Raw genomic sequence first — 20,417 nt, 5'->3', positions numbered from 1 at the left:
GACTTATAGGAACTATTAACATTATTCATTTGAAAAACAATCAAAACTTCTTATATAGTCAATCAATAATTATATTATTTTTTACTTGTTAAGTTCTCTTAAAATTTTCATATATAAAAGTTAGTTTAATCCATCAATATTAAAATTGTGGTTGAGTTTTGATAAATGTTCAAAGCTAAAACAAATATGGTGGAGCTATACCTGAATTAGGATAACAGAAAATATGAGAATTTTAATGAAACTGAAGATGAAAGATTCTTGATAAGTATGTAAAACAAAGACGTAAGAAAAGATGAAAACAAAGAGTCACGTGAAGTTATTATCATTATTATTTTTTAGGTTAAATAATACTCGTGATTCTTTAACTTAATTTTAGTTAACGTTTTAGTTTTTTTATCTTTTTATTTATTTGGTTTTTTATTTTAATTTTAAATGACAATTTGATCTTTTATATTTTAAAATATCAATAATATTATCTTTTTTATATATATATAAATTCAAAAAATTCATCAAAATTTTCTAACAAAACCCATAAAGTTAATTATCATCTTCGATACAATGCAAATTTTATCAAATGCAAAACTTAAATATTCAAATAATTAAACCCATATATATTTTTATCTTCAACAACATCAAATTCATCAAATAAAGAATGAAAATATGAGTTTATTTAAATATTTAAGTTATGAATTTGATGAAATTTGCATTATATTGAATATTATAATTAATTTTATGGATTTTGTTTGAAAATTTTGATAAATTTTTTAAATTTTTGTAAAAAAGAAGGATAACATTGTTGACATTTTAAAACATAAAAGATCAAATTGTCACTTAAAATTAAATTAAAGTTTAAATTAAGAAGAAAAAAAATAAAATGACTAAAACGTCAAATCAAATTAAGTTAAAGAACTACGGGTATTATTTAGTCTATTTTTTATTGATTGAATCAAGATGGAGTTATTTATGGAGTCAAAATGACATTTTTCATTGCTTTTAAGGAGTGAAAGGCCTTTTTCATTTGGTCATTCACAAAGGATATTATTAATTGTTTTGTTTTTTTAACTGAGTCAATATGAGACCATAAAATATTGGACTAACGTGAGACATTTTTTCTTTGGTAAAGTAAACATTTTTTAGGTATCTCTATTCAGAGCTTTGTCCTATGGTGTCTCTTTTTCTTTTTTTACTATTACAAAGGATTTTTTTAGGGATAAAATTTTCTCCCTAATTTTCGTTTATGTTAATGGTTGTCCCTCTTTATAATTGATATTTTTTTCTTTTCAAATTTAGGTTTTCGTTTACATTATATTCCTTTTCCATTCACTATTTTTTATCTTATTAAGTTTTCTTAATAAATTTTTTAACTAGACAGATGTTGATCATTTTAGATTGTTGTATGTTTGGGTATTGTTGAGTCCCTCAAGTTATTTTATTTTTATTTTTAATAATATTTTATTGAAGTATTACAAATGTTCTTTTAGGGATTGAAGTGTCGCCATAGTTAAAATATATTTCTTTATTGTAATGCATTTGCGCCTCATTAGTATTTTATAAATAAATAAAAACTTATCTAACTTTGGTTAAGTATATTAGGAAATAGACCACTGTTGGTCAGTTGAATCTATTTTTATTCTTATGTCAATTAAATGATTCATCCATTTTCAATATTTTGAATTTTGTAAGCGAGAATATTGTTTTATTGTATCTTAAATCAAAACTAAAATCTTAAAAGGGATAAAATCAAATATAGAGGGCAAATTACATATTATATTCAAATGGTTTATATCATACCATCAATTTATATAAACAAATTTATGTTATTTACTAATTATGTCACTTAACTTACAAGGCCCCCTATGGTCCAAGAATGAGAAGGAATAAATAATATTTTAAATATTTTGAAAGTCTTGTTCTAATCTTAAATAAAAATTTAGATTCTAATAAAAAAGTATAAATTTAATAATTAAAAAAAAGATAAAATAAATTTTTGTCTTTATAAAATTTCTAAATTTTATTTTAGTCCATATAAAAAAATCTCAACTTTTTAGTTCCTAATTTTTTTTATTCTCTACCAGTTCCTATTTTGAAAAGTTTTTAATTTTTCAATTTTTAAAGATAATATTTTTAATTCCTATAAAATCATAATAGAGACTGAAAATGAATAAAAAAAATTCAGAAACTAAACTTAAAATGTTGTAATTTTGTAGAAATTTAAAATATATTTAACTTAAAATCACCGTTATTTTATTATATTATAAAAAATAAAAACAATTTGAATCTCTCACCAATTAGAGGTCTTGTGCTATTGGGTTGTTAGGTCCTAAAAATAAAGTAAAATGAAAAAGAATGATATATGTTTCATTTGTTTGAATTGTTAAAAAATGATGGAATAAAATTGAACTTATTGATATTTATTTTATCTCATTTTATCACTTAGGCTAAATTACATATGTGGTCCCTTAACTTAATTTCAGGTAACGTTTTACTCCTTTATCTTTTTTTTTCCCGATTTAGTCCTTTATTCCTAAAAATATCAAATAAAGTATGAAAATATGAGTTTATTTGAAGATTTGCGTTACGAATTTAATGAAATTTGTATTATATTGAAGAATACAATTAATTTTATGAGTTTTGATTGAATTTTTTTTTGAATTTTTGTATAAAAAAGGATATCATTGTTGAAATTTTAAAACATAAAATATCAAATTGTAAAAAAAAAATAAAAAAAAAAAAAAAAAATAAAGGACTAAAACGTTACCTGAAATTAAGTTAAAGGACCACAAATGTAATTTAGTCTATCACTTACTATCATTATTCTTCTCTATCTTTATTCTTCTTCTCCAATTTAAATGAAATGAGATGGAACAAGTAATAATTTATTCGTTGTAATTATAAAATTACTCTTTATACTCTATCCTTTTATTTCTTTTTTTTTTATTGTTTCATGCATTACCTCACAAAACTGGTCTAATAGAAAAATAAATAAATACAAAAATTTAAATAACAATCGAAACATAAGAAAATAACGTAAAAATTTAAAAATCAAAGGAAAAAACTTGATTTTTGCATAATAATAATCTGAAAACAACGTTATATGAAATTTGTTACAATTCAGTCTTTTCTTAAATTCTCCATTGCTCATATATTCTCACGCTCTCTAAAATAAATATTTAAATTATATCTCGCTCTCTAAAATAAATATTTAAATTATATCTCACGATACTTTAATACGAGAGTAGAAAAGAAAAGAAATAAATTGAATACAAACTTAATATATTCTTAATTAATATAAATTATAATAAAAAATGAGAGTCATATAAACTATTTCAATTTCCTCTATTTCAATAGAAACTAATTTTTTTTCATTCGATCTCATTCCTCTTGAAATACGCTGACAACAAATCTAGATATTTTTTCTTTGCAAATGAGTGGTTTATATTGGTTTGTCTAGTATGTTATCTCACTTCATTCAAATTGCTTTCTCAATTTCATTATGCTGTCCATACAACTACCAAATTCAATCCCTTCCTAGTAATAGTTGTGATACATATGTTTGCCAATTTCACACCCAACGAACCAAGCATTGATGGAAGTCGTGAAAGTTTCCTAACAATCTAATAAAAAATGTTATAATTCATTTTACTCCATTTCAATGTTAATAACTAAAAAAATTACGTATTGAAAATCGTGGTAGGATTTAACATTAATTTTGTTTTTGAGAGAAATAATGAATTATTTAAAATTGATTTTATGAATGAATATATGACACATTTAATAAGTAGTAGTCGAGGTCATAATGAAACTAATAAATTTTAATTGATTTGTAATAAATATTAACCAACTTACAACTACCTATAACTAAACTTCAAGTGTATATAACAATCAAAATTTAACCATTTAATAAAAAATAATATGTTTTAATTATACATAATACTGTTCTTTAAGTAAAGATAAAATGTGATACCAAAAACAAAATAAAATATCATAAAAAAAGTTACCAATAATTTCATTTTCAATAGAATCAAAACATTGTTCCAATCCATCATAAATTACTCAGATAATTGAATGAAAACTTCGTTCAATTATTTCAATCTATTTTATTTTTTTTTTAAATATCCAAACCAGAACATTAAATATAAAGTTAAATTATTTGCGGTCCCTTAACTTAATTTTAGTTTATGTTTTAGTCCTTTATTTTAATTTTAAGTGATAATTTGATGTTTTATGTTTTAAAATGTCAATAATGTTGTCCTTTTTTTACAAAAATTTAAAAAAAATCATCAAAATTTTCAAACAAAAACCCATGAAATTCATTATTATCTTCAATAAAATACAAATTTAATCAAATTCATAACTTAAATCTTTAAATAAACTCATATTTTCATTCTTTATTTGATGTTGTTGGCGATGAAAATATGAGTTTATTTGAATATTTGAGTTATGCATTTGATAAAATTTGCATTATATTGAAGATGATTATTAATTTTATGGATTTTGTGAAAATTTTGATGATTTTTTTGAATTTTTGTAAAAAAAGAACAACAACATTGTTGATATTTTAAAATATAAAATGTTAAATTGTCACTTAAAATTAAAATAAAGAATCAAATCGGGAAAAAAAAGATAAATGACTAAAATGTTAACTGAAATTAAGTTAAGGGACTGCAGATGTAATTTAACCTAAATATAACATTACTTATAATTGGAAAGCTATATTTTATTTGTGATAAATATAGAGAAAAAAAATTAAGTGCATTTTCTTGTGTGTTTTTTGTAGAGTTTTTAACTTAAAATATACATTTTATAATGATAACTAACTTTTTAGAAAATTATAAATTTGAAGAAATCATAGTTGATTTAATTAAGAATCATACGAAAACAACATCTAAGGTTCCGTTTGGGGTGGATTTTGATATTATGTTATGAAATTTTCAAAAATCATACAAAAACAACATCTAACATTCCATTTGGGGTGGTTTTTGATATTATATTATGAAATTTTCAAAAATTCAATTTCAACTCTGAATGTTAATTATGAATTGAGATTCAATTTATTTTTTTGTTTTAATTGAATCAATCTTTTTATAGATGTTTGTGGAAGATGGACGGTTGGGAGTTAGAGGTGGGTGGGAGAGATCAAAGGTGGTGATTAGAGGAATGATTGATGGTGGTGAAAGTAGTGGTTAGAGGAGGTGGTTAGTGGTTATAGCGGTGGTTGGAGGTGAGTGGTCGATGTCAATAATCAGTGTAATAGCGATGGTTAGAGGTGGTGGTCAATAATTGTGTCAGTGGTTAAAGTTGGGTGACGGCGATGGAAAATAGTGGTTGGTGGTTAGGGGTGAGAATATGTCAGGCAAGACCAGGCTTTGAAAGACCTGAGTCTGATCTACGATTAATTTTTTAGGCCTAAGCCTGACCTATGCCTATCATAGGTTTTTTTTTGTCTGACTTGACCTTTTTAAAAGTTTGGCCTAGCCTGGAAGCCTATTTAAAAGTCTTATTCATATTAAAACATTTAAACGATCTATTCATACCACATGCTCTCCATATACCAATATCAATGTACATATCTATATATATTAAACAAAAATAATTTTTCTAACAAAATAATTTAAAAAAAAAATCTGAAACAAACATTCTTTAAACCCTAAAACATAATTCTTGGTTTCAAAAAATAGAATTTTTTTTCTTCTGAAACAAACGCACTCATTATTACTTCTCAAACAAATATGGAAAGACTACTGAGTTATTAACTAATTGAATGACTACCGAATATGAAACGACTACCAAATCTGGAATAACTGCTGAATATGGAATGACTATTGAGTAATTGTCTAATTGATAGAATTTAAAATAGGAAATAATATTATTAATATAATAATAAAAAATAACATTAATAAATAATTAAATATATATAGGACGGCCTGTCAGGCTCAGGCTTATAAAAATGACTATTAGGTCTAACAGGCCGGCCTATATATATATTTTATTATTTATTATTATTATTATTATTATTATTATTATTATTATATTAATAATATTATTTCCTATTTTAAATTCTATCAATTAAGCAATTACTCAGTAAGTATTTCATATTCAGTAGTTGTTCTATATTCGGTAGCATTCCATATTTGGTAGTCATTTCATATTTGGTAGCTGTTCAATTAGTCAATCACTCACTAGTCTTCCATATTTGTTTAAAAGGTAATAATGAGCGTGTTTGTTTCAGAAAAAAAAATCTATTATTTGACATAAAAAATTATTTTTTATGGTTTAAAGGATGTTTGTTTCATATTTTTAAAAAATTATTTTAAATAGGCTTCCAGGTCAGACCAGACTTTTAAAAAGGTCAGATCAAACCGAAAAAAAAAGCCTATAATAGGCTGTAGGCCAGACTTAGACTTAAATAAAAATAAATCGTAGGCCAGACTCAGGCCTTTCAAAGTCTGGTCTGACCTATTTCCACCCCTAATAGTAGTAAATGATTATTAAAGTGATGCTTATACCTATTAACTGTGACATATTAATTAAAAAATAAAAACAAGAATTATAAATCTTATTTTATTTTCCAAAAATCTACTAAAAAATGTTTTTCCTTAAAACTCAAATAGTAAAAGAAGTCCATGCACCTACATCTTGCTTATCAAAATATAAAAAAAAAAAAAAATTTCTCTTAATATAATAAAAACTAAACGGAGTGTAAAATATTTGCCCATACATCATAAATTTAAATACGATCAATGCTAACAAGTATCATTAAAATATTCAATAAAGATTTACATATAAATTGTTTGTATCAAAAAGTATATAAAAATTGTATAAATTGAGTAAAATAAAATTATATACTTTTTAGTATACTGGAAAAAGCAAATTATTATTGTCAAAAAATGCAAAGTTATTGTTTCTTGTGATTTGTTTATAACCAAAATATTAGTATTTTCTTGTTTACAAATCAACTTAGTTATCCAACCTCATATCATTATTTCTTAATTTCACATAAAGTTATTATATTTTTAAATTTAATTGCAGTTTTGATCTTTTATTTTTATTAATTTACAAAATTAATCTTCTAATTTTAAAATTTGATAAATTTTATTAATTCTTTACAGTTTTTAATTAAAAATTAATGTTTTGAGATGTTTTTAATAACATAACATATAATACAAAATCATTTATATATATTAATTATTTATGTTATTTATTAAATTATAAAAATAAATAATTTTATAAATTAAAACTGAAACTTTTAGATAATCTTAATACAATTTCATTGATATTAACGATTGAATATCATCTTACATTATTTAAAATACACCGTATAATGTTAAATTTTTAAATAAACAAAAAATTTGATTAGTATTTATTGATTAAGAGCCTTTAGATATTGACATGGTTACTTTTGGTGTCTAATAATTTTCTACTAGTATTACGTTATGTCAACGTAACTCTTCTCTAGACTTCTCTCTATCCTCCACGTGTTCTTATTCCTCTATATACCTCACTCTTCCTTCTTCTTCCTCTTCTCTTCAACACTCTCAATTTTTCAATACCAAATGGCTGAAGGAACAGACTTTGCACTCATCCAACTCAGAAACTCTCTTCAGAAGCTTGGTTCTTCTTCAGAGGTAAACCAATTTCTTCTTTCCTTCTTTTATTTACTATCTCTCTTCACTCTTTCTAACTGCACTCACGAGACTCACCGTGTCTTTGGTTTTACTTTTTTTTTATCACTCCAAATTGATTCCCGTTGTGTATAGTTGATTTTTACAAATGCTTTCATGTGTTTTTCTATTATAATTTATTTTAACCTAAAGCTAGAATCTGTGGTTTTTTATTTTATTATAAACGCTAAAATTTATGGTTCAATTCAGTGTGCTAAGTTCTAACATAAATCATTTTATATTCGACGGTCAATTTTTATTACTGCAAAACCAAACACACTTGATATTGCATAGCATCACTATCAAGCGTGACAAATGTGAAAGACCTAAAAACCACAATGTCACGACTTAAATTATTGTAACAGCCCGAGATGAGGTGGTATTTATCCCCAGGTACCGGGTTCAATTCTCACGGAAGACAAACTCGCTATTTCCAACAGTGGAAAAAGGGGGCGAGAAAGTCGTGACTAAAAGTGGCGCCTTTTTTGTAACAAATCGATCCTTACTGTTATCGCAGACCTTTTTTTTTTTAATAAAGGGAAACACAAAGAAGTGTAGTGAGGACAAGTATGTTTTATAAACTATTGGTTGTGTTATATGTTCAATTTTCTTTTATTTTATGGTTTTTCTATTTACCTTTTTCTAGGGTTATGAGGACCCTACACTAATGAGGTTTTTGATTGCTCGGTCAATGGAACCAGAAAAGGCAGCAAAGATGTTTGTCCAGTGGCAGAAATGGAGAGAGACTATGGTGCCTAATGGGTTCATTTCAGATTCTGAAGTTCCTGATGAATTGGAAACTAGAAAGATCTTTTTGCAAGGATTGTCTAAGGATAAATACCCTGTGATGATTGTCAAAGCAAGTAGACACTTCCCTTCCAAGGATCAGATTCAATTCAAGAGTAATTTCCTGCTTCAACTTTATTATTAAATTACAAACCCTTTTTTCTTTTTTATGAATTTAATATTTTTTTTGGTGTTAACGCTCATGATCTGAGGGGAATAAGGCTCTCGTAATCGGGAAACAAGTAAAATATGGCCAATGATTGTTCTAGCTGAATATAAATTTAATGACTATTAGTGTAAAAAAATTTACAGTTGCATCCAATCACATCTTACTATGTAGACATTTGTGGAAATGTTTTAGGAACTAACATAATAAAGAGACAACCATTGTGATTTGATTTATTGTCTGTGTATAGAAATTAATCTATTTTTATTAATATAAAAGTAAAAGTTCTGTGGCTAATAGCATTTAGAAAATTTGGTGCTAGTACAATTAATTCAAAGATGCCTTTTGATGTATTTTGTCCAAGTGGGGACCATACCATTAGGCAAATATTTAATTTATTTGACCAGTTGGGTTTCCCCTTGGTTCACCTTCTTTAACTTTTTCTTTTGCTACTTGCAATTAAAGGATTTTGTTGTTTCCCTAAAATCCATGTTTTTAGACAAGTCACTTATCAAGGTTATTGAGAAGATAGAAATATCTCAAGTCAATTTTAGTTCCCTCTGATGTTGGGAGATTTGAAAGGGAGAGAGAGGATGTCTTGATAAATTTTTAAATTGATAGACAAAAATCTCCCCTTAGTCAATTTCAGCTCCCTTTTTCGATATGATCAAATTATTTTTAAATTTAAATAAATTAGATTATTATACTTCAAGTATTGAACATGTTCCATTTGTCTTCTAGTATTTGTCTTTTGCTTTCAAATTTTATGGTTCATGAATTATTTTCTTTTATGTACCATCAACACATACCTTTAAAATATTATTATAGCTTGTGTAAGTATCATGTCATTTCCTTGTCCTGGTTAGTCACCACATATTGAATTACCCTAAACTGTCATTTATATCCTCATATCACACTCACATGTGTGTGGGCCACTTTTATATGAAATATTGGAATGAAGCAAGAAATTTGCATATGGAAAAGTCATTCTTGTTGACTTTTGCCTTTTTAGAAATGTAAACATTCAAAATTGCCCAAAAACAAAATTTGGTTAAATCAGAAAGAAGTGGAAATCAAGTGACTGCATTGAACGTATAGGCCACTGGAATGAGTTGGGGTACTGAAGTAGTATTGAGTAGAAGGTCTAGGGTTCGATACTGTTAACAAATTCATCCTCCCCCAAAAAAACTAACCGCTGACATTGTTGCCTATAAAATAAAAAGTGACTGCATTGAAATATAATTTTAGATGATATCAGCTTTCTGTTTCTATTTCCCTATGTTATATGATTATAAATTCAGCGAGTCTTTTATTGACTTTGGATATGGTTATCGGCAGTGAGCATGCCAGCTCAATAAAATTATCTCACTAATTCCTTTTCCTTTTATAGTTTGATATGCTTTAAGAAGATAATAGTTTTTTTTTTCAATCAATCAATCAAATGAAAGAGAATAACTACTAGAGTAGAGATATGATATTGAAAAAATTGAAATTCTCTGAATTGGTAGTCATATATTTCATAATGACCACTTTCTAATTGACTTTTCTGCTTTGTTTATTGTTTCAGAATTTGTTATACATTTACTGGACAAGACAATTGCAAGGTACTCTCTAATTTTACTACTACCTCGGGGCTTTTGAATCTTATGTAATTTTTAAAGAACTTGGACAAATTCAACTCCTAAACTTGTGCTTTAACCAGACTCAATGTGTCATCGATAGTTCCTAAACAATGTTGTTAAATAGCGGCTATAGCGTAGCTGAATTCTAATAAACCACTATTGTTCTGCGATACGACATTTAAAATACAAAACGCTGTCAAATATTGGCTACAACATTATAGCACTACAGTCTAGCAGAATTTGAACAAACCGCTGTTTTTCATGGTTGACACATTGGTAGGAAACTGATTTCAACTCTTGAATAAAATTGTTGGAACTACAGCTTGTGAATAGATACTTTGATGATAGCTATGGCGGTTCCATCTTTTGTTTATGAAATTTTTACCATGCCAATTAATATGTGCATGGAAACACAGGGACTGTGTCCAGAAGGTGGTTCTACAAGTATGATCCTACAGTAATAGGAGAACTGCACAAGTTTCGGATAGAAAAAAGATAGCTTGTTATTCAACATTTCATTATTATACTTAGGTTGGTTGATAAATGATCTAGTAAGAGAGAAGTATTATTAAAGAGAGAAATGCAACTGATGAAATGATAATAATTTATCCTTATAATTAGCTATGAAACACAAACACTAGACATGACATTGACGCTGACACATGTGTCAGTGTCAAACACTGAACACACCTTTGATCAGAAGTGCCAGCGTTAAAATATAGCTTTCATTTCTAAAATAACAGGGAAGTTCATGGGTTACCATCAATGCTACTAATAATGGTGTTATTATCAGATAGTATCTGTGTTTCGACTTCTACTCTCTATCATTAGAAATTGATATGTTAATTTTTCATTTTCAGTGCTTTCAAGGGAAGGGAGGTAGGAAATGAAAAGTTGATTGGGGTTCTTGATCTGCAGAATATTTCGTATAAGAATGTCGACCCACGTAGTTTAATTACTGGATTTCAATTTATACAGGTGACTTTCTGTCTTTTTTCTTGAAATCTTCATGTATAACATAAATACCAATATATATAATCATGCTTTCACAGTCATTATTTATTTTGTATCTTAATTAACATCAATTTAGCATAGCCAGTATCAACATTTATTGGAAAGATAAAGACAGGTTGAATTTTAACTTATTTTTAATGATTCTTGGTTGAATTTCAGGCTTACTACCCTGAACGTTTAGCAAAGTGCTATATTTTACATATGCCATGGTTTTTTGTGAGTGTTTGGAAACTAGTTTCTGGATTCCTAGACAAATCAACTCAAGAAAAGGTACCTATTAACTATCTTAAGTTGAAAATTAATGTACTGTATGATGTAATGATTCATTTGAAAATTATTGCACTGTGGTAAGATTTTCATTGGTTACTTCTTTCAATGGAACAAGGGCAAATTATCCCCTTCAAATGATAACTAGGGACTATGGGTTGGGGTAGCTCAACTGATTGGAACTAAAGGTTTACCTTGATGAAAGAGAAAATATTAACATCTACCATACTAACATTTGTCTATAAAAGGCTGATATATAGAATAAACTGACTAGAACAAGAAAGTGCAATGCAATGTATGATAGTACAGGACTAAAGTACTGTTGTGCATATCATGGGCATGTTTAGAAATTTTGGGGCAATTTAATGATTGGTTAACGCAATTTAAATACGAGGTTAATTACGTTCAGTGGATGGTTGGTGAATATAATGGTGTCAAAACTCATTAATCATCAATTAAACAGAATTAACCACGAATTTAAGCGTGATTAACCACAATTTATAGGTGTTTAAATCTACATGTAGTTAGTTGGACACTTGGAAATTGTAGTTAATTATATTCAAATTTGTTCTTAATTATGTGTAGTGAATGATTAATGTGTTTCTTTATTTGTTATATACATTAACTGTATTTCCTAATAACATAATTAATCTTATATTTAAACTTGTTAATTGACCAATTCGAAATCGATTTTTTTGTCAAAATAATACAATTGTCGATGTGACGTAACTACAAGAGAGAGATAAAATATCAATAAAAAAATACAAAACCGTATAATAATACGGCGTCAGACAACATTTGTGATGTGAAATTATCATTTGTATTCAGATGAAGAGAAACCCTTTCTAGCTGCTTAACTTTGAAGTTTGTTTGACCATTTTCTGTATGATTTAACATGTTCCATTTTGATGGCTTTGGTTGGTGGGTGCAGATTGTAATTATAAACAACGAGAATGAGAGAAAGGAGTTCATTAGTGATGTTAGTGAAGAAGTTCTCCCTGAAGAGTATGGTGGAAGAGCAAAGCTTGTAGCTATCCAAGATGTTGAAGTCAGACCACTGGAAAATGGAAAAACAAATTGATTAATTAAAGTATCTACATGGAAATCAAATAATCATTTTAGAGTCTAGCAGGGGGCATCTTATAGTTTTAACTCCTTAAACATCTATAGAATTTTAACCAGAGGACACGACATCTACATCATAGGATAGGATAGACGTTACCTATTCTATATTTATGGTAAATCAAATTATGAACTGAGATATGATTTGATAATTTATCATATATGATTTATTTTAAAGTCTTGCTTATATGTTTAATTAATGTTTCGCTCACGTGCTCAATAATTTCATTCAGTTTGGCATCGATTAAAAATGGCAGATTTCCTTATGAACTTATCTGTACTCCTTTTAAAAGGTCAAATTAATGTGCTGTCAATCCTTGTTGAGCAATTGAATAGAACGCAACAATTTGCTAAACTTATATATAGCTATGGATCAAATCATACTTTTCCTAGGTACAAGAGAACGTTAAGAAAGGAATCAATTTCCTCTTTTTATGTTATACTTAACTAGGTATAGAAGAAAAAGCAAAGCACATATGCCTAATTGTACAAAAATATGGTGTAGGAAGAAAATATGGAGCGGAAATGTATAAGAGAACTAAGAAAAGATTTTTTTAAACCAACTATATATACAAGTTGATAATAATTATGAACAGAGAAACTATCATGAATTTTAATATGTGTAAATTATTAATTTAAGAGAAAATAATATATAATTAATATTGTTGTTTTAATTCCAAGTCTAAATAGAAGAATAACAAGAATGATGAATAAATGATCATTAAAACAAAAGCAAGTGAAACATGAATATAAAAAAATTCTATGACAGAAGATGCCACCATGCATTTTTTATTTTGGACAATGAAAATTGAAAATTATTATATTGTTACAGTACTTTCACAACCATATAAAAGTTACCGTGGCCTAGTTTAGTGTGAAGGAACTCTTTCATTCATTTGGTTCCTTTTAGCATGCACTTGGTTTCTCAAACTGCATTTGCATAGAGTCTAACTTGAAATTCATGTGAGTATTTTTCAACCTTGCATGTTGGTGAATTACATATATAGATTCTTCAACTTCTTTTATAATTGCTTTGAAGCTATGACTTTATAAATGCATGTTTTCAAGTTTAATTGTTGTTGCTGCCTATTATTATAGTTTAAGATAGAATTCCTATAATTATGAATTTTAATTATAGAAATTATGGGATGTAATGGGGTGTGACAAATATTCACCACTGTAGGTTTATTATTCATTGCCAGCACTATCAAATATTATTCTGTAAAACTCGAGTTCAAACATAACTAAAATGATTTTTGGTTTGTCTTCTAGTCAAATTTTGAATTATGATGACTCTTCCTCTTAAAATTGGAGGGTCAAGACAAAAAAAAATCTCACCATAACTTTGTCGTATATCACTTTCTAATCTTAACAAATATTCTAAGATACGATTGTTCTGCATCTACCACTATATATAGCAGCAAATGAGTTCGAAAACTGGAGGGTTAAGAGAAAGAAAAAAAAAAAGATTTTCTTATATCAAGATATGTATAATTGTTGTATAAGGAAATCTTCATGTTTTATAGTCTTAATCTTTCAGTTTATAAGGGAAAGGACTCTAGAAATCTGGAGTTCAAATCGCTAATGATTCTTCTAGCTATAATTTGAACTCATATTCTCCCAAAAATTCGTCTTCAGTTGAAACTTATTAACTACTTGAGTCTAATCAGTTGTTTAGGCAATCTTCATACTTATCTAAAAATTAAGAAATCGTGCTAGTTTTCATTTATTTATATGTAAATTTCAGGTAAACAATGTGCAAGACAATTCAAATGCATGGATTCCCATCAAATGTTTCTGCTGAAGATGTAAGGAAATTTTTGGAGCAATATGCTGGTTTCCAAACTGTTCTTGCTATAGAGATTGAGCAGCATAAAGATGGAGAACCTTGGAGACATGTTAATATTCAATTCACAGAGAAAAGAAGTGTTGAAACTATCTTGGACTTGATTGCTAATAAACACCTATCTTACAATAGTGACTATGTTCTACATTCTAAAGTAATAAAACATGACATTTTGCCAAAGCCAAGGATCTTTGCTTATAACATGGATGCTATTGGAGTACACTTTGGATGTCAAACATCTAAGGGAAAACATAGTGTACTTTGGGAACATCCAAATGCTTCTGTTAAATTTGGAGCTAGATTAAGGAAGATGTATATGTTTTTTCAATATTTGTCTAAGGACTATAAGTTGATGATTAATCTCGAGAGTATATCGCGAATTGAGCTGCATCACTCATGTTGTCAGACCAAGAAGCTTCTCCTTTTTCAGGTTAGTTTTTTTAGTTACTTAAGTACTGATGTAAATAACTTATATTTTTAATTATTTGTAGTAACTGTATTCGGTTCTTTATTCAGGCTCATTAGGTTTAGAATAGTCTCTTAAACCAAAATAGTGGTTGTACTTTATTCACAACTTTGAAATATATCAGAAATATTTTTTACAAGTAATGTGAGACTCATATATATACCAGTGTGATCATGTAATCCCTTTATAAATACTAGTTAAATATCTTACCAAAATAATTTGACTTTAGCTTTTTCTCTTTTATGTATGTGCTAGCAATAGCCAGAATGCATTGATTCTATTTCTATATGTACATGTTCCACTTCTAATGTGCATGCTACAAATAGGGTTGCAATATATCAGTCAAAAATGTTACTTAGAGCATTAATTTTAGGACAAGAAAATTCGACAACTTTTAAATGGTTATTGCAGTTCGCACATTAATCACGTGTATGAACTGCATTGACTATTTTTTTAAAAAGTCGAAGTTTGTTGTCCTAGATTTATGTTCATAACATTTCGGACAATAGTCATAAAATAAGCATAAAGTGCTGCCAGTTATGACTCTTCTCCCACTTAACTATTTCTCTTTTACAACATGAACATCTTGCTAGTACCTGAAACATGCATAAACTTAACTACCTCAGTTCATGAAAACACTGAATATTTTTGTCTGTTTGATAGTAACAAAGTAGAAATCTTATACTTCAATTTCCATCCTTAATTGTCAGTTACGCAGCGCTCCTCAGATATACGAAAAAGACGATTCTGAAAGCAATTATTTTAAGGAAGCTTATGACAGCCATTGGTTTAGATCAGTAGATTTCACTCAATCATGCTGCATTGGACAATCATCAGCTTTATGTTTAGATCTTCCACAAAATACCGAGGTTCCGAATTTTCGTCACCAATATCGTAATTATTATAAAGTTGACAACACCTTGGATCTTGAGAAACAACATGATTTCTTATCTAACTTGAATTTTGTCCCTATGGTGATTCCACCAGAAGCTCTCAACTTGCCATACAAAATTCTCTTCAAAATCAACTCATTAGTCCAACATGGTTTTCTTCCTTTGCAAGCAATTCACACCAATTTTTTTCATATGATTGATCCACAAAGAATTAAAGATGCATATATAGAAAGTGCTTTGAATAAACTATATCAGATGAAAGAATGTTGCTATGAACCTATACAATGGTTGGAGAAAGAATACCAAAGATACTCAACAAATAGTTCGATTCCATTATCTAGTACCATTTCATTGGATAAAGGGTTGGTGTATGTGCATAGAGTACAAGTAACTCCATCAAGAATATATTTTTGTGGTCCTGAAGTAAATCTTTCGAATCGAGTTTTGCGCAACTTTGCTGATGACACTGATAACTTCCTTCGCGTTTCATTTCTCGATGAGAACATGGATAAACTCCATTTGTTCGATTTGATTTCGCGTTCGTCTATTATTGATGTGGAAAGAGAAACAAAGCTTCATCAAAGGGTACTTTCTACACTAAAAAATGGAATATCAATCGGTGACAAGAAGTTTGAGTTTCTTGCTTACTCATCAAGTCAACTACGTGATAACTCGGTGTGGATGTTTGCATCAAGAAAAGGACTAACTGCATATGACATAAGAAAATGGATGGGAGATTTTCATGAAATTAGAAATGTTGCCAAATATGCAGCAAGGCTTGGTCAATCATTCAGCTCATCAAGGGACACAGTGAGTGTTGGAAGAAATGAAATTGAGATCATTCCTGATATAGAATTTAAAAGAGGTGAAATCAAATATTGTTTCTCTGATGGAATAGGGAAGATATCTTATGAACTGGCTCAAGAAGTGGCTGAACAATGTGGCTTCATGGATCATAATGTTCCATCAGCTTTTCAAATCAGATATGGTGGATACAAAGGTGTTGTTGCTATTGATCCTACTTCATCAACTAAACTTTCCTTGAGAAACAGCATGTGCAAGTTCAAGTCAGAAAACACAAAACTTGATGTCTTGTCATGGAGCAAACACAAACCATGTTACCTTAACCGTCAAGTAATCGTTCTATTATCCACGCTCGGCGTCAAGGACCGAGTCTTTAAAAGGAAGCAAAGGGAGATTGTTAATAAACTCAAAATGATAACAAGAAAACCATTCAATGCACTAGACATGATGTCTTATGGAGATATTACAATCATGTTAAGGGAAATGATCATTTGTGGATTCCATCCATCAAAGGAACCTTTTCTTTGCATGATGTTGAAAACAATATGTGCTGCAAAGTTACAAGAGTTACAGCTCAAAACTAGGATATTTGTTAGGAAAGGAAGAGCTTTGTTAGGATGCTTGGATGAAACAAGGACTTTGAAATATGGAGAGGTATTTGTGCAAATATCTCTTCCAAGAAATAAGCAATCAAAGGTCATTGGAGCAAAAAAAAGTAAATATATTGTTAAGGGGAAGGTAGTTGTAGTCAAGAATCCATGTCTTCACCCAGGAGATGTAAGGATTTTGAGGGCAATTGATGTACCTTCCATACATCATATGGTAGACTGTGTTGTTTTCCCACAGAAGGGAAGAAGGTAAGAGTCTGATTACTTCAGGTGTTTTTTGTTTCAATTTTCACTTATAAAATCAACATTACAGAATGTATTACGGAAGTTTTTGTAAAGGCATTTAGAGAATAGATTGAATTTTTTTATAAAAAATTCTAAAAAATTTCAAAACATTGTTTTCAGTGTTTTCAGAAATGCATTATCTGGAGTTAGCTTTCATCTTCTGTTTATCACAATTAAAAAGGAAAGTTCATAGACAAATATCATTCCAAACACCAACATACAAAGAAAAAATTGAAAATGTTGTTAGAAAATGTTTTTAACACCTTCCTTTCAGTTTGAGATTCCTCATTCCCAGCACAGCACACACATGAAAATATTGATTCACATGCACACTCCTCTAAGTGTAACATTACTTTCTATCCATTCAATCATTTGTTTCAAAAATAACAAACTAAATGTAGCTATATTTTGCAGTAAAGAAAATTGCAAGGTATGAGAAAGATAACATAGTATAGCATATACTAGCATGTAAAACATGTTATATGCATACAATAAATGTAATAGATGTGTCTGTTACATTAGTTATGTGTGTGATGATTTTTTCTGACTTCAATTGATATTTTTGTATAGACCACATCCTAATGAATGTTCAGGAAGTGACTTGGATGGAGATATCTACTTTGTCTCTTGGGACCCTAGTCTTATTCCTACTCATCAGGAAAATCCAATGGATCATTCACCATCTAAAGTCCTGAATGTGGATCATGATGTCACATTACAGGTATTGATTTAAAAAGTTTCAGATATAGAATTGTGTTGGAAATTCCACCTTTATTGCGGCCTGCCTCTAGCCGCCTTCATTGTGTTGGGTGTGAGGAGGTGTGTTTAATCCCTCATTGTCTAGAGATATGGCTTAATTAATGCTAATTAAGCTTTAGCTGTCCTCACCTTACAAGTTGATTTTACAGGGTTGAGTTATCATAGATCCATTGTTTGTGTGTTGCATCGTCCACGCTCCAATCCAATTAGGTCTGGGTGTGAGATGGTGTGGTGGAAATTCTATTTTAATTGTGGAATTTGGGTTGCCTTTATTTAGCCTCCAGAACTTTCATTGTGTTTGGCGTGAAAGGGTGATTTTAGTTTCACATTGATATAGATAAGGCCTAAGTCGTGTTTATACAGTTTTGACTGTCTTCATTTTATAAGTCGATTTTGTACTACTGAGTTGGACCCAACCTAAATTTTAAGTAGTGTGTAAGGAAAATTAATAATCTAATAAAGATGTATGAGAATAATTCATGCTACAATCTCAACAAGCATGTTTCTTTGGCTGCAAACAATTTGTTGGCTATGACATATCACTACTTTACTACAGGACATAAAGGAGCATTTCACCCACTACATAGTTAAAGACAGCTTAGGAATCATTGCAAGTGCACACACTGTCTTTGCTGATAAGGATCCTGAAAAGGCAATGAGCCATTCATGTATAGAGCTGGCAAAACTACACTCAATCGCCGTCGATTTCGCAAAATCCGGTGTGCCAGCCGAAATACCTCAACATCTACATATAGAACAATATCCAGATTTCATGGAAAAACAAGACAAACCAAGTTACCAATCAAATAACATAATAGGAAAGCTTTACCGCGAAGCGAAGAATGCTGCACAACAAAAGAGTCTCAAAAAGTCATTCACTAGAAAAGCTGCAAGAAAATTATATGATCATGACATGGAAATTGATGGTTTTGAAAAGTATATAACTATTGCTTGTGAATACAAGCACATGTATGATTCCAAGTTGTTGAACTTAATGGATTACTATGGTATAGAAACAGAAGGTGAAATAATTAGTGGCAATATTTTGAAGATGTCAAAATCTTTCAATGATAGAAAGGATTTGGAAGGAATAAATCATGCTGTGATTTCACTTAGGAAGGAAGCTAGAAATTGGTTCAATGAGATGATAAACAAATCAAATTCTCAAGGTGATGAATCATATGCTATTGCATCTTCTTGGTATTATGTAACATATCATCCTAGTTATTGGGGATGCTACAATGAGGGAATAAATAAGGATCATTTCCTAAGTTTTCCATGGTGTGTGCATGATACTCTCATCCAAATCAAGAAGGACAAAGCTAATAGAAGAAACTTTGGATTGAAGGTTTGGACAATAGTGAAAATGTTTGTCATTATATTAATGTTATGCTTCTTGATGTGGACAATACAGCATTATCATCTTAATGAATTTGTAGCTAAATAGTATTACTAGTTCAAATTACTTATTATATAAATTTATTTCATGTGTAATAATATATACTATCCATTTATATATTTATTTGGTTGTCCCTTTTCTTATTCTCTTGTTGGAGTTTGACTTCTACAAGGTTGTTACCAAAACAAAATATTTTAAGAAATAAGCATGTTTTCAAAGCAATATTATTGATGGATGGAGTATTATTTACAAGTTTATTTTTAAACAATACTTACAAGTTTAGATACGAACATAACCTATTGTAATAGTTAAATAATAGACATATGGTGGATGTGGTCAGCTGATCGGACAATAAATTAGTTAGAAGAACCAAACATTTTGGTATATAATTTAGGTTAAATTATATTTGTAGTCCCTTAACTTAATTTCAAGTAACGTTTTAGTCCCTTATTTTTTTTTTTTTCCGATTTAATCCTTTATTCCTAATAATATCAAATAAAGTATGAAAATATGAGTTTATTTGAAGATTTGCATTACGGATTTGATGAAATTTGTATTATATTGAAGAATATAATTAATTTTATGAGTTTTGATTGAATTTCTTTTTTGAATTTTTGTTTAAAAAAGGATAAAGTTATTGAAATTTTAAAACATAAAATATCAAATTATCATTTAAAATTAAAATAAAAGACTAAGTCGGAAAAAAAAAAAAAGATAAA

General features: G+C 28.5%; 2 protein-coding genes across 3 annotated transcripts; both read left to right on the top strand.

Moving 5' to 3' along the window:
- Positions 1-7,435: 7,435 nt before the first annotated feature.
- LOC101509943 (CRAL-TRIO domain-containing protein YKL091C) lies at positions 7,436-12,815 on the top strand. 2 transcript variants are annotated; one of them, XM_004498182.4, is made up of 6 exons: positions 7,436-7,625; positions 8,308-8,563; positions 10,181-10,217; positions 11,096-11,213; positions 11,409-11,519; positions 12,448-12,815. In XM_004498182.4, exons 1-6 carry the CDS (start codon positions 7,554-7,556, stop codon positions 12,595-12,597), a joined length of 744 nt encoding a protein of 247 aa, XP_004498239.1. In that variant the 5' UTR covers positions 7,436-7,553; the 3' UTR covers positions 12,598-12,815. The 2 variants fall into 2 exon arrangements, with proteins under 2 accessions (XP_004498239.1, XP_004498240.1); XM_004498183.4 differs by having other exon boundaries at positions 7,472-7,625; positions 8,363-8,563.
- Positions 12,816-13,354: 539 nt separating this feature from the next.
- On the top strand, positions 13,355-19,836 carry LOC101504917 (probable RNA-dependent RNA polymerase 1). Its single transcript, XM_004498257.4, has 5 exons — positions 13,355-13,601; positions 14,386-14,914; positions 15,661-17,504; positions 18,111-18,261; positions 18,856-19,836. The coding sequence occupies exons 2-5, from the start codon at positions 14,393-14,395 to the stop codon at positions 19,744-19,746; spliced, it is 3,408 nt and encodes a 1,135-aa protein (XP_004498314.1). The 5' UTR covers positions 13,355-13,601; positions 14,386-14,392; the 3' UTR covers positions 19,747-19,836.
- The last annotated feature ends 581 nt before the right edge of the window (positions 19,837-20,417 follow it).

This window comes from Cicer arietinum, chromosome 4 (assembly GCF_000331145.2).
Source record: "Cicer arietinum cultivar CDC Frontier isolate Library 1 chromosome 4, Cicar.CDCFrontier_v2.0, whole genome shotgun sequence".
NCBI classification, from domain to species: domain Eukaryota; kingdom Viridiplantae; phylum Streptophyta; class Magnoliopsida; order Fabales; family Fabaceae; genus Cicer; species Cicer arietinum.
The sequence above is the reverse complement of the archived record's forward strand: the minus strand, read 5'-3'. Positions and strand labels throughout refer to the sequence as shown.